This window comes from Salmo trutta, chromosome 31 (genome assembly GCF_901001165.1).
Source record: "Salmo trutta chromosome 31, fSalTru1.1, whole genome shotgun sequence".
Lineage (NCBI taxonomy): Eukaryota > Metazoa > Chordata > Actinopteri > Salmoniformes > Salmonidae > Salmo > Salmo trutta.
In genome coordinates, this window is record NC_042987.1 from 12479855 (window position 1) to 12494668 (window position 14814).

The 14814-nt window shown below is 44.9% G+C and overlaps 1 protein-coding gene across 2 annotated transcripts in view; it reads right to left on the bottom strand.

Annotated features, from left to right (window-relative positions):
* Nucleotides 1–14814, bottom strand: part of LOC115169562 (GREB1-like protein) — an 83910-nt gene that overhangs the window by 14538 nt on the left and 54558 nt on the right. For both annotated transcript variants that reach the window (XM_029725296.1, XM_029725298.1), the window contains exons 8-18: nucleotides 12366–12488; nucleotides 9064–9201; nucleotides 8595–8720; nucleotides 7709–7846; nucleotides 7332–7517; nucleotides 3557–3856; nucleotides 3208–3336; nucleotides 2684–2818; nucleotides 2309–2506; nucleotides 1947–2127; nucleotides 434–626 (exon numbers count right to left, since the gene is read on the bottom strand). In XM_029725296.1, coding sequence (XP_029581156.1) covers nucleotides 434–626; nucleotides 1947–2127; nucleotides 2309–2506; nucleotides 2684–2818; nucleotides 3208–3336; nucleotides 3557–3856; nucleotides 7332–7517; nucleotides 7709–7846; nucleotides 8595–8720; nucleotides 9064–9201; nucleotides 12366–12488 — 1847 coding nt within the window. The remainder of the gene's footprint in view (nucleotides 1–433; nucleotides 627–1946; nucleotides 2128–2308; nucleotides 2507–2683; nucleotides 2819–3207; nucleotides 3337–3556; nucleotides 3857–7331; nucleotides 7518–7708; nucleotides 7847–8594; nucleotides 8721–9063; nucleotides 9202–12365; nucleotides 12489–14814) is intronic.

A 14814-nucleotide genomic window follows, 5' to 3' on the forward strand; every position in this document is an offset into this window, starting at 1 on the left:
TTAATGCATACTTTTAAATGATTATGTGAGCTAAACATACAAATAAAAAAATGAAAAAATATATAAAAACATTTTCCTTAAAGCATCATTTTGAAAGATTGCTAATGTTACTGTCCCCACTACAACAACAAATAATTAAACAGGTGTAATTTTGTCCTTGAAACATTTAATTGAAATACTGTAGAATTCCATTCATTTCTATTGAGGACTGCTCCTACTGGGTTGTACAGAATGGTGGCTCTCACACAGAGGTCAATTAGAAGGTGATTGTTATATGTGGTTGTTTTGCTTCCTTAGTTGAGTGCACTGACTGACTGACTGATTGTAAATTGCTATTGATAAGTGTCTGTTAGAATTACTGAAATAATGTACATGTAATTCCATATAGCTGCCACCAGGTGGCAGAAATGAACCACGGCGCAGGACCACTCACCAAGCTGTCAGTGTTGGCTGGCCAGTGCACCTCATTGTGGACGCTGATGCGGGACTGTCGTGTCTGCAGGGTGAATGGGAAGCAGCTGACCTGCAGCACCAGCAGATTCATAGCCTCCAGAACCTCCTGGCAGTTTACCACCCTGTCAGCTAGACCCTGAAGCTCCCCGTGGCACACCGAACCAGACAGGGCACTACACAGAGAGAAGAAACAAAAAAGAGGTTTCCTTTGGGGAAACTAGTTCTGCCCTGTTCTATATGTATGACTAAAAAGAAGCCTCTGCTCTTCTCTGTCTTGGCTTGGGCTGTTCTGTTCTTATTCAGTACACTGTGCAGCCGAGGACAGACCTTCTAACCAATGTTTTCAGTTACCATAATTTCCGGACTATAAGCCGCTACTTTTTTCCCAGGCTTTGAACCTCACGGCTTAAACAATGACGCAGCTAATATATGGATTTTTCCCGCTTTCAATTATTTTTTAATAAAAAAAAAAAACCTGTCTGTGACGTGCTCAGTTTTTTGGCGGCATGAAGCTTTCATTAGACCAATGAAATTGCCGAACGGGTGAAGGTCAAACCACTTTTTTGTTTACTGTTTAGATTAAATCGAGCGCTCTCAAACTTCCCATCATTCTGATTACGGTAGTCATTTTGTCACCCTGATTCCTGGGGGCACAACAAAGTATTTGCAGCCACTCGACATTAGTGTAAATCGTGCATTTAAGGTGGCGCTCCGTGTTCAGCGGGAGGCTTGGATGACAAGTGGGGAGAAATCCTTCACTAAAACGGGCCGCATGCGAAGAGCAACTTATGGTCAAGTCTGCCAGTGGGTCCTGACAGCGTGGAGCATTGTCAAAAAATCCACTATCATCAACAGGTTTCGAAAGGCTGGACTGCTGCGTGTTGAAGAGGGCTCAGCGGGGGATTTGCCTCCGGATGAAAGTGACGAGAGCGACAATGAAAACGATCCAATATCGGATGAAGCAATTCTGAGGCTATTCAACTCCGACACCGAAGGAGATGGTTTCAGTGCACAGGAGGAGGAAGATGGTGACCAATGACTTTCTTGGTAGGCTACTGTTTACTGCAATTTTTTGTTGTTGTTGTTACAAGCCGTGTTTCGTTAAAGCCTATTTATTTTTGTTACAAGCCGTGCTTCGTTAAAGCCTATTTATTTTTGTTACAAGCCGTGTTTCGTTAAAGCCAATTTATTTTTGTTACAAGCCATGTTTCGTTAAAGCCTATTTATTTTTGTTACAAGCCGTGTTTCGTTAAAGCCTGTGTAAAGTTCATTTGTTTCAATGTACGGGTAGGCACCTGCGGCTTATAGACATATGCGGCTTATTTATGTTCAAAATAATATTTTTTTTAAAATTCAGTGGGTGCGGCTTATATTCAGGTGCGCTTAATAGTCCGGAAATTACGGTACTACATCTGTCCGAACCAAGTGTCAGCGGCACAATTTCAATACTCAAATGTGTGTATGTGTTCGACATGCGTGTGTGTGTGTGTTACCTGGTCAGGTCCACGTGGGAGTTGTCGTGGATGAGGACAAACAGGGTGTAGGGGTTCTGTTTGACCTTCCTCATGAAGGCCTCCATCTTGCCGTGGACGTCTCCATCTAGACGCACCACATACTTGTCGGACCTCTGGTGGGCTGAGGACGCATCCTCTATACCCAGGTCTACTAACACTCCTTTTAGAGACGGGCAGAAAGAGATGACAAAAAGTCCAACGCACGTAACTAAGAAACCTTGTAAAAAAAAAAAAACAGGTAGAGATAGTCTTGACCTCTTGTAGACAACCAACTACAAATTATTTTTATTCACCCATTGTAATATTGCCTAGTGCTGCCTTTCGATCCTAATCATGAGTACCTGATTGTCGGATGCGTTGAGCAGTCTGGTTCACCAGGATGTGGGACGGAGGAACCAGAACCAGGAAGTCCACCTTGCAAAAGCGTCCCAGGTCCAGACTCTGACTGCCTGAGTCTGCTATGGAGCACACCTGGGAGAGCAGGCTCCTGGCTACATTGAGCTGCGGAGGGTGGATCTGAAACATCTCACTCAGCAGCTCTGGAGGGGGGGAGGGGGGGGGCACATGTCATCATACTGGAAACTTAGAGCCAAGTATATAGTATATACTGTAGCTTATTATCATATCTATCCATCCAGAAGCTTCACAGCGTCAGAGTCTCCGGCAGAAAGAGGAGGAAGGGTCAGAAGAGGGGCCAGGCAGAGGCCGTGCCTCACCTGACTCAGAGGGTGGCACCATGGTGGCTGCATCCTGGGAGTGGATGTGGTCAGTGACGTCGCCCTGGAAGGGCTGGATGACCTGGCCCTTCCGTCGTCGCTGGATACGCACCAGCTGCTTGTCCAGGTTGTCCCCTGGAAACAACAACATAGCAGGCCACCACCAGTCAGAGACAGAGACACTCAGACACATGTGCGCGAGCACACACGCACACGCACACACACACACACACACACACACACACACACAGCAGCTACAGAAACAAAATCTACTCATAAAATATTGACGTCTGTCTGTTTGTGGTACAGTCTCTCGTTTCAGTCCTGTGACTGCCTAGCTGGAATGGCCCAGTCGGCATTTAGGAAGGTAAATATGTGCCATTGTCCTTGATGTCTTTGTAACACAGGTCATGTTTGTTTGATTGATTCATTCATTCATTGGGCTACCTAAATCATTACTCCTTAGAAATGACCTTTGAGTGTTTCCCATTGATGTCGTGTCCCAAGGCATCTAGTATACTCACCGAGTGAGGTGGTTTTGAAGTGTGACGCCAGGACACTGACTTTCCCTGTTATGAGCTCGTAGCTGATCTCCTTCAGGAACTCATTGGTGGTGAGCATTCCCTCGGCTAGCGCTCGTGCCTGGTACTTCCCTGTAAGACCCATACAGACAAGTATGAACGAGCCCGAGTCTCCTTTGCGCCGTAAGACTGTGCTAGCCCGAAGAGCTAAAGCCTAGGCATTAGCTCTGGGAGCTTACGCAAGTCTTACGGTCTCAGGCAAGGCTCACCTACTGTAATTACTTCCTTTAGTATGCTCTAAAAATACAGACATGCCACAACTAAGTATCAGGCTGTATGGAGGAACACTCACCCAGCGCGAGCACACAGAACTCGTTGCCGCTCATCTTGGAGGTGCACACAATAACCACGTAGGTGGGCAGGCACTGCTGGTAGGGCGGACCGTCACAAAGCGAGCGCAGGGACTCAGAGATGCCTTCTCCCAGGGAGTTGTAGGTGACCAGGACCTGGACACTGCCCCCAGAGACACTGGCCTCCAGGCGGGCCAGCCAGGGCAGCTGGGCCGGAGAGATGGAGGGACCTCCAGGACAAACTAACATGGCCTTCAGCACGATCTGCTCAAACTCCTCCCTCAGAGGGATCTGCTCCGAACCTGGAGTGGGGAGGGAAGGAGTGGAGAGGTGAAGTGAGGAAAGGAATACAGTTTCCCATGTCTACTTGCTGTGTTTCGCGGGGGGTGATGCTCTTATGTTTTTATAATGTGAACAAGACAATCAAATCTCATTTCTCAACAGTGCAGAGCCCATTCTCAACAGTGCAGAGTTAAAAATTAAGACAAATATTTGCTAAATAAAAAAGGAAATACAATAGTAACACAATAAAAACAATAACAGGGATATATACAAGGAGTACCAGTATTGAGTCAATGTGTTTGGGTATGAGGTAATTGAGGTAATACAGTACTGTATGTGCCTGTGGGTAAGGGTAAAAGTGACTTGGCAATCAGTGTGTGGTGTGGTGTCAATATGCATGTGCATGTGTGTGTGTGTGTTTTGTGTTTGTGTGTGTGTGTGTGTTGGAGTGTCAGTGTAGTATGTGTGAGTGTGTGGGTAGAGTCTAGTGAGTGTGCATAGAGCCAGTGCAAGGGAGTCAGTGCAAAACAATTAAGATAAAGAAATAAATAACAAAGGGGGGTCAATGTAAATAGTCCGGGTGGCCATTTGATTAACTGTTCAGCAGTCTTATATAGCTTGGGGGTAGAAGCTGTTAAGGAGCCTTTTGGTCACAGTCTTTGCACTCTGGTACCACTTGCCGTGCGGGAGCAGAAAGAACAGTCTATGACTTGGGTGGCTGGAGTCTTTGACAATTTTTAGGGCCTTCATTCTGACACCACCTGGTATAGAGGTCCTGGATGGCAGGGAGTTTGGCCCCAGGGATGTACTGGGCCGTACACACTACCCTCTGTGTGAACTTGCGGTCAGATGCCGAGAGGTTGCCATACCAGTCAAGATGCAGCCAGTCAAGATGCTCTCAATGGTGCAGCTGTAGAACTTTTTGAGGATCTGAGGGCCAATGCTAAACCTTTTCAACCTCCTGAGGGGGAAGAGGTGTTGTCGTGCCCTCTTCATGACTGTTTTATGGATTTTTTTTTTTACCATGATAGGTCCTTAGTGATGTGGACACTGAGGAACTTGAAGTTCTCGACCCGCTTTACTACAGCCCCGCCGATGTGAATGGGGGCGTGTGCGGCCCACCGTTTCCTGTAGTCCACGAAAAGCTCCTTTGTCTTGCCAACATTGCGGGAGAGGTTGTTATCCTGGCCTCCTCCCTATGTCTGTCTCATCATCGTCGGTAATCAGGCCTACCACCGTTGTGTCGTAGGTAAACTTGATGATGGTGTTGGAGTCGTGCTTGGCCACGAACTCGGCCCCCTTCTTGAGGGTCAGCGTAGCAGATATCTTGTTGCCTACCCTTTACCACCTGGGGGTGGACCATCAGGAAGTCCAGGACCCAGTTGCAGAGGGAGGTGTTCAGTTCCAGGGTCCTTAGCTTAGAGGGCACTATGGTGTTGAACGCTGAGCTGTAGTCAATGAATGTTATTCTCACGTAGGGGTTCCTTTTGTCCAGGTGGGAGAAGGCATTGTGGAGTGCAATAGAGATTGCATCATCTGTAGATCTGTTGGGGCGGTGCGGGAAGTAGAGTGGGTCCAGGGTTTCTGGAATGATGGTGTTGATGTGAGCCATGACCATAATTTCAAAGCATTTCATGGCTACAAATGTGAGTGCTACGGGGCTGTAGTCAGGTTACCTTGGCGTACTTGGAGGACTATGGTGGTTAGCTTGAAACATGTAGGTATTACAGAATGGGTCAGGGAAAGGTTGAAAATGTCAGTGAAGACACTTGCCAGCTGGTCAGCGCATGCTCTGAGTATGCTTCCTGCTAACCCATCTGGGCCTGCAGCCTTGTGAATGTTAACCTGTTTAAAGGTCTTACTCACATTGGCTATGGGGAGCGTGATCATATAATTGTCCGGAACAGCTGGTGCTCTCACACATGGTTAAGTGTTGCTAGCCTCGAATCGAGAATAGAAGTTAATTAGCTCGTCCAGCTCTTGGCTGGATTTTCCTTTGTAATCCGTGATAGTTTACAAGCCCTGACACATCCGACGAGCGTCAGAGCCAGTGCAGTAGGATTCGATCTTAGTCCTGTAATGACACTGTGCCTGTTTTGTTGGAGGGCGTAGCGGGATATCTCATAAGTGTCTGGATTAGTGTCCTGCTCCTTGAAAGCAGCAGCTCTAACCTTTAGCTCAGTGTGGATGTTGCCTGTAATCCATGGCTTCTGGTTGGGATATGTACGTATGGCCATTGTGGGGACAATGTCGTAGATGCATTTATTAATGAAGCCGGTGCCATCGGATGAATCCTGGAACATATTCCAGTCTGTGCTAGCGAAACAGTCCTGTAGCTTAGCATCCGCTTCATCGGGCCACTTTCCGTATTGAGCACGTCACTGGTACTTCCTGTTTGAGTTCTTGCTTGCAAGCAGGAATCAGAAGGATAGAGTTATTGTCCGATTTGCCAAATGGAGGGCGGGGTAGAGCTTTGTATTCATCTCTGTATGTGGATTAAAGGTGATCTACCATTTTTATCCCTCTAGTTGCACAGGTGACATTCTGGTAGAAATGAGGAAAAAGGGAATTCAGTTTTCCCGCATTAAAATCACCGGCCGCTGGGAGCTCCGCCTCTGGATGAGCCTTTTCTTATTTTCTTATGGCCCTATACAGCTCATTGAGTGCGGCTTTAGTGCCAGAATCAGTTTGTGCTGGTAAATAGAAAGCTACGAAAAATACAGATAGTAAATAGTATGGTCTACAGCTTATGAGGCAGAACCCAGAGCCTTCCTTAATATTAGAAATTGCACACCAGCTGTTGTTAATAAAGAGACATACTGTACACCACCCCCCTGACTTTTCTGGACTCTGCCGTTCTGTCCTGCCGATGGACAGAAAAAACATATTATCCATGTCCTTCTTCAGTCATGACTCTGAGAAGCATAGTATATTACAGCTCTTAGCAACTCAAGGTCATGCTAGCTATTTGGAGCCACTAACGTGCATTAGTGACAGTAAGTGCAGCAGCAGCCGTTGAAGGAGCACTTTGAGTTACAATGGGGGAGCGGGATCCAACTACCTCATCAGTGTTACCAAACTACCTCATCAGTGTTACCAAACTACCTCATCAGTGTTACCAAACTACCTCATCAGTGTTAGCAACCTACCTCATCAGTGTTAGCAAACTACCTCATCAGTGTTAGCAAACTACCTCATCAGTGTTACCAAACTACCTCATCAGTGTTACCAAACTACCTCATCAGTGTTAGCAACCTACCTCATCAGTGTTAGCAACCTACCTCATCAGTGTTACCAAACTACCTCATCAGTGTTACCAAACTTTAAAACAACCAGGCTTTGGCTTAGCCCATTCTCCCAACTATTAGCCTCATTGTCTAATTAAACACTTTAAATAAGCCTTTCATATGTAACAGGGTGTGTGTGTGTGTGTGTGTGTGTGTGTGTGTGTGTGTGTGTGTGTGTGTGTGTGCATGAGTCTTTTGAGGCCTTTACCTAGTCGTGCAAGGTACTGCAGGGTGAGGAGGATCATGGTCTCCACACTGAGTAGTTGGCTGCCAGTCAGTCCCAGGCTGGCCAGTGTCTTCTCAGTCAACTGGTTGCCCTTATAGCAGCTCACCAGCAGGGGGCTCACCACAATGTCCCCCACATTCCCATAGAAGTATGGTAATGTGCCGTGCCCTGCAAACCAAACACCAGAATCAGTCAGTCAATCATATACCCTGAGGAAGACACTGTGTCCTGAAATGTTGCTTCATTCAATAATTGGGAGTTATATAGAGTGTGTCTTTCTTTCTTTTCTCTAAATCACATCCTGGTACAGTACAAGTGTCTTTTTAAATTGAGATTACAGTTTTAAGAGGAGGATTTACCGATGAGGATAACAGGACGGACTCCTGAGGTGTTGAGCAGGTTGTCAGGGACGATGACAGTCTCTCCAGCAGTGACGGGTTGGGGCTGAAGGACACCTGCTACAGGCAGCTGAGGAGTGGGCATGGCCAGCACAGCGCCTGTTCAGAAATAGACACACCATGTTAATACTGCGATTACAATACAGCTGCATATTAATGCAGATCCTGCAAATCAGGACCTTTCTAATTCTTAAAGATCATTTGTACCCACTCTTTCGGCTTCTGCTCAGATCTGCACTAACCTGTCTGACCCTATCTCCATGGAGATGCTGAATGAATCACCCCTGGCCACAGAGAATTTCATGGACCTTTTGTCCTTCCTTCTCCCGAAAAGCAAGGTCAATGTGGTAAACAACATCAGATCTCTCTCTCTCACTCACTCACTCACTCACTCACTCACTCACTCACTCACTCACTCACTCACTCACTCACTCACTCACTCACTCACTCACTCTCACACACACACACACACACGTTTTCACAATGGCTGGGGCTACAGTACACTCTTAGAAGAAAAAACATTTATCAAAAGGGTTCTACGTTGAACCCAAAGGGTTTTTTACCTGGAACAAAAAGGGTTCTTCAAACTATGGGAACAGCCGAAGAACACTTTTAGGTTCACGATATCACCTTTTTTTCCTAAGAGTGTAGGTGGTGCATGACATTTCAAAGAATTCCTCATGAAACAAAGACTACTAAGGCTGTATCTATTCAGGACACGCTCTGGACGTTAGCATACGCTGTGGTGTGATGGTGCAATTCATCTAACTGTTGCCTTTTCAGTGTTGTACATGAATGTGTCCCTATGTAAATAAACAATGAAACGTTATCAAAAGCTGTGCCAGACCTGGGGAGCAGACGATGGGTCGGATGGCGGGCACAGGGATGGCTGTAGGGGGGACTGGCACCAGGGGGTTGGGGTGCCAACCGCGGTGGCGCTTCTTGGGCGGGCCTGAGATCATGGCAGAGGAAACTGGACAGAAAACAATACAAGAGAAACATGAGAATTAATTTATGTTGTAACTGCAGAACATGGGTCTGGGTTCTCAAAAGAGGTCTGGGTTCTCGGAGTCTAGGTTCTCAAAATAATTCAGAGGGCTTCTACAATGGTGACCTATGAGCAGTTATACTACATTCTACTTCCTATTACAGATCAGATCTGTAATAAAAAGAAAAAGCAGGTGCAGAGAAACATTAAATTGGAATCGGAATAGTAAATATGTATTGTAATTCCCCCATAACAGGAACACAACAAGCAGACATTTCCTGTGTATGTTCAACGTCCCAGAGGTTAGGGAGGAGAATGTGGCGCTCACCTGGGTTGCCTCCTAGGTCGGAGGCTCTGTACCCCTGTCCCTGGGGTCCCAGAGACACCTGGGAGGGGCTCAGTAAAGGGGGGTGGCCGTCTGGACCCAGTCCGTTGGTCGGCCCGTTCACTCTTAAAGCCATGGGTACTACACAGACACACAGACAGACACACAGACAGACACACCGTACATTATTGACGCATTTCACCACAATTCCGTTTCAGATGATTCGACGCTAAATAATTAACTTTCGTAAGATAATGTTTTGACAGCCTTTTGAGAGATGCCATACGTGAAGTGTGTGTTTATATCTTCTTCATAGTAAACAAAGAGTAAACAAATACAATAAATACATGTATTTGATAATTACAAAATAAAACCAATTGTCCTGAAAGATTTCTTCCTAATATAGAGACTGAACAATACATAAGAATGATTTAGGCCCGCCTAACACTGAGCTATTGATTTCCTATTGCCAATGAACTGATGGGGCACTTTCCAGTCTCAGATTCACTGCGTGTGCATTTACGCTAACACATTGATTGGTATGTGTAGGCCAGGCCTGTCAATCTTACAACCTTGTAAACGAGCTAATGGATAGCCAGGTCTTAAAAAGTCATTACAGGGATTTTCTGCTCAGTATTGATGAGGAGTGTGTGTGTGTGTGTGTATGCACACGTGTGTGTGTCTCCAGTCAGTAGAAGAGGCTAATCTACACGCCACAGCTCCATCTGGACTATGCTTGGCCACATAAACAAGCCTGTTTCTAGGCAACAGGTCCTTCTCCAACTCAAACCAGGGCACATAGCAGAAGTGATGCTGGGGCTATTTCCTGACCCTTAGAAATACATGGGCTAAAGTTTATTACACATGTGGCATGTCTGCATAATATTACTGGATATTATTGATATATAATGTACCATGCTGTAAAACACTTTAAAGCTGATGTTGTGAGGTAACAATGACTATACGATGGAAATATAATTACACATACAATCGATGAACACATTGTCATCCAGAAACAAGTTCCTCGGCCTACACATCACTGACAAACTGAAAATGGTCCACCCACACAGACCTCAGGAGACTGAAGAAATTTGGCTTGGCACCTAAAACCCTCACAAACTTTTAGAGATGCGCAAATGAGAGCATCCTGTCAGACTGTATTACCACCTGGTACGGCAACTGCACCGCCCGCAACGGCAGGGCTCTCCAGAGGGTGGTGCCCAACGCATCACCGGGGGCAAACTACCTGCCCTCCAGGACACCTACAGCACCCAATGTCACAGGAAGGTACACAGAAAAGTACAACAACCACCCGAGCCACTGCCTGTTCACCCCGCTACCATCCAGAATGCGAGGTCAGTACAGGTGAATCAAATCTGGGACCAAGAGACTGAAAAACAGCTTCTATCTCAAGGCGATCAGACTTCAAAATAGCCATCACTAGCATATTAGAGGCTGCTGCCCTATATACAGTTGAAGTTGGAAGTTTACATACACTCAGGTTGGAGTCATTAAAACTTGTTTTTCAACCACTCCACACATTTCTTGTTAACAAACTATAGTTTTGGAAAGTCGGTTAGGACATCTACTTTGTGCATGACACAAGTAATTTTTTCAACAATTGTTTACAGACAGATTATTTCACTTATAATTCACTGTATCACAATTCCAGTGGGTCAGAAGTTTACATACACTAAGTTGATACACTAGGTTGATACACTAAGAAAACAACTGTAGACCTCCACAAGTCTGGTTCATCCTTGGGCGCAATTTCCAAACGCCTGAAGGTACCACGTTCATCTGTACAAACAATAGTATGCAAGTACAAACACCATGGGACCACGCAGCCGTCATACCGCTCAGGAAGGAGACGCGTTCTGTCTCCTGTTGATGAATGTACTTTGGTGCGAAAAGTGCAAATTAATCCCAAAACAACAGCAAAGGACCTTGTGAAGATGCTGGAGGAAACGGTTACAAAAGTATCTATATCCACAGTAAAACGAGTCCTATATCGACATAACCTGAAAGGCTGCTCAGCAAGGAAAAAGCCACTGCTCCAAAACCGACATTAAAAAGCCAGACTACGGTTTGCAACTGCACATGGGGACAAAGATCGTACCTTTTGGAGAAATGTTCCCTGGTCTGATGAAACAAAAATATAACTGTTTGGCCATAATGACCATCGTTATGTTTGGAGGAAAAAGGGAGAGGCTTGCAAGCCGAAGAACACCATCCCAACCGTGAAGCATGGGGTGGCAGCATCATGTTGTGGGGGTGCTTTGCTCTAGGGGGACTGGCACACTTCCCAAAATAGATGGCATCATGAGGAAGAGAAAATATGTGGATATATTGAAGCAACATCTCAAGACATCAGTCAGGAAGTTAAAGCTTGGTCGCAAATGGGTCTTCCAAATGGACAATGACCCCAAGCATATTTCCAAAGTTGTGGCAAAATGGCTTAAGGACAACAAAGTCAAGGTATTGGAGTGGCCATCACAAAGCTCTCACCTCAATCCTGTAGAAAATTTGTGGGGAGAACGGAAAAAGCGTGTGCGAGCAAGGAGGCCTACAAACCTGACTCAGTTACACCAGCTCTGTCAGGAGGAATGGGCCAAAATTCACCCAACTTATTGTGGGAAGCTTGTAGAAGGCTACACAAAACGTTTGATCCAAGTTAAACAATTTAAAGGCAATGCTACCAAATACTAATTGAGTGTATGTAAACTTCTGACCCACGTGGAATGTGATAAAATAAATAAAAGCTGAAATAAATAATTCTGTCTACTATTATTCTGACATTTCACATTCTTAAAATAAAGTGGTGATCCTAACTGACCTAGACAGAGAATTTTTACTCGGATTAAATATCAGGAATTGTGAAAAACTGAGTTTAAATGTATTTGGCGAAGGTGTATATAAACTTCTGACTTCAACTGTACATAGACTTGAAATCACTGGCCACTTTAATAATGGAACACTAGTCACTTTAATAATGTTTACATATTTTGCATTACTCAAATCATATGTATATACTGTATTTTATTCTATTCTACTGCATCTTAATCTATGCCACTCTGACATTGCTGACATTGCTCGTCCAAATATTCATATATTCTTAATTCCATTCCTTTACTTTAGATTGGTGTGTATTGTGTGTAGTTCTGTGAAATTGTTAGATATTACTTGCACTGTTGGAACTAGAGAAACAAGCATTTCACTACACCCGCAATAACATCTGCTAAAAACGTGTATGTGACCAATAACATTTGATGTGATTTGATAGAAGAAGAGTAGAAGAGCTGTACCTATTGGTAGAGTCTTGCCCCCAGGGGTAGAGGCCAGAGGCTTGAGGAAGCTGCAGTCTCGGGCCAGGTCCTGGGCTGAGAATAACACAGAGGCGGCAGAGGGAGTCCTGGTAGGAGGGGAGTCTGGAGGGTAATAAGAACACAGGATGGCTGTTGGGTCCTGTCAAATTGCCTTCATCAAAATCTCTCCAAACAAAACTAACAAATCAACAATAATGACTCAATCCAATTGTTCCATTAGAACAAGTAAACCATAACAGTCCTGGTTAACAAAACAATGCTTCGTAAACAAATACAGACACTCTACACTCAAGCCAGATGTAATCTTGGTCAGAGGACGGAGGGATGGGAGATGAGGGGAGGGAGGGGAGAGGAGAGGGGGTGTTGTGTCAAACCTCTACCCTTCCCTGACAGAGCGTGATGACCTAACTGGGAGCAGGATGTAGCTCAAGGTCGGTGTCAGGAGATAGCTGTGCTGATACGCATCAGTGTCCTAACACATCAGGTTTAGTATTTTAGTATGTGTGTGTGTGTGTGTGTGTGTGTGTGTGTGTGTGTGCGAGCGTGTGTGTGTGTTTTTAATCTGATTTTACTGCTCGCTTGAGTTACTTGATGTAGAAGAGAGTCCCATGTAGTCATGGCTCTATGTAGTACTGTGTGTTTCCCAGAGTCTGTTATGGACTTGGAGACTTTGAAGAGACCCCTGGTGGCATGTCTTGTGGGGTATGTATAGGTGTCTGAGCTGGGTGTTAGATGTTTGAACTGACAGTTCGCTGCTTTCAATAGTCCGGGTGGCCATTTCATTAATTGTTCAGCAGCCTTATAGCTTGGTGGGTAGAAGCTGTTAAGGAGCCTTGGAGCTCCGGTACCGCTTGCCGTGCGGTAGCAGAGAGAACAGTCTATGACTTTGGTGACTGGAGTCTTTGACCATTTTTGGGGCTTTCCTCTGACACCGCTTAGTATATTTCACAAAGACAAGTAGTGATTCAGTCAATCTCTCTTCTACTCTGAGCCAGGAGAGATTGACATGCATGTTATCGATATTAGCCCTCCATGTACATTTAAGGGCCAGCCGTGCTGCTCTGTTCTGAGACAACAGTCATTTGCTTATGCTCTTTTTTATGGCACTTGGCCATATAACTGGGCAGTAGTTCAGGTCTGATAAAACTAAGGCATGTAGGTGTTGTTTAGCTGATTGTGACATCAAGAAAGCAGAGTAGGGCTTTATCACGGACAGACCTCTCCCCATCTTAGCTACCGTCGCATCAATATGGTTTGACCATGTCAGTTTACAATCTAAGGTTGCACCAAGCAGTTTAGTCTTCTCAATTTGTTTAATTGACACATTATTCATTAAAAAATGTATATTAGATTTTGGGTTTAGTGAATGATTTGTTCCAAATACAATGCTTTTATTTTTTGGTATATGTAGGACTAGTTTATTACTTGCCACCCATTCTAAAACTGACAGCAACTCATTGTTGAGTGTAGCAGTGTTTTCACTTGCTGTGGTAGCTGATGTATATAATGTTGAATCATCAGCGCACGTGGACACGCGGGCTTGACTCAATGCTAGTGGTAGGTTATTGATAAAAATAAAGTCAAGGCAGCTACCGTGAGGTATGCCAAACTCTACCTGGTTTACGTTAGAGAGGCTTCCATTAAAGAACACCCTCTGTGTTGTGTTAGACAGGTAACTAACTCTTAATTCACGATATACATTTGAAGTCGGAAGTTTACACACACTTAGGTTGGAGTCATTAAAACTCTTTTTTTTTAACCACTCCACAAATGTCTTGTTAACAAACTATAGTTTTGGCAAGTCGGTTAGGACATCTGCTTTGTGCATGACACAAGTAATTTTTGCAACAATTGTTTACAGACATATTATTTCAGAAGTTTACATACACTAAGTTGACTGTGCCTTTAAACAGCTTGGAAAATTCCAGAAAATGATGTCATGGCTTTATAAGCTTCTGATAGGCTAATTGACATAATTTGAGTCAATTGGAGGTGTACCTGTGGATGTATTTCAAGGCCTACCTTCAAACTCAGTGCCTCTTTGCTTGACATCATGGGAAAATCAAGAGAAATCAGCCAAGACCCAGTAAAACGAGTCCTATATCGACAACCTGAAAGGCCGCTCAGCAAGGAAGAAGCCACTGCTCCAAAACCCCCATAAAAAAGCAACACTACGGTTTGCAACTGCACATGGGGACAAAGATCGTACTTTTTGGAGAAATGTTCTCCCGTCTGATGAAACAAAAATAGAACTGTTTGGCCATAATGACCATCGTTATGTTTGAAGGAAAAAGGGGGAGGCTTGCAAGCCGAAGAACACCATCCCAACCGTGAAGCACGGGGGTGGCAGCATCATGTTGTGAGGGTGCTTTGCTGCATGGGGGACTGGCACACTTCCCAAAATAGATGGCATCATGAGGTAGGAAAA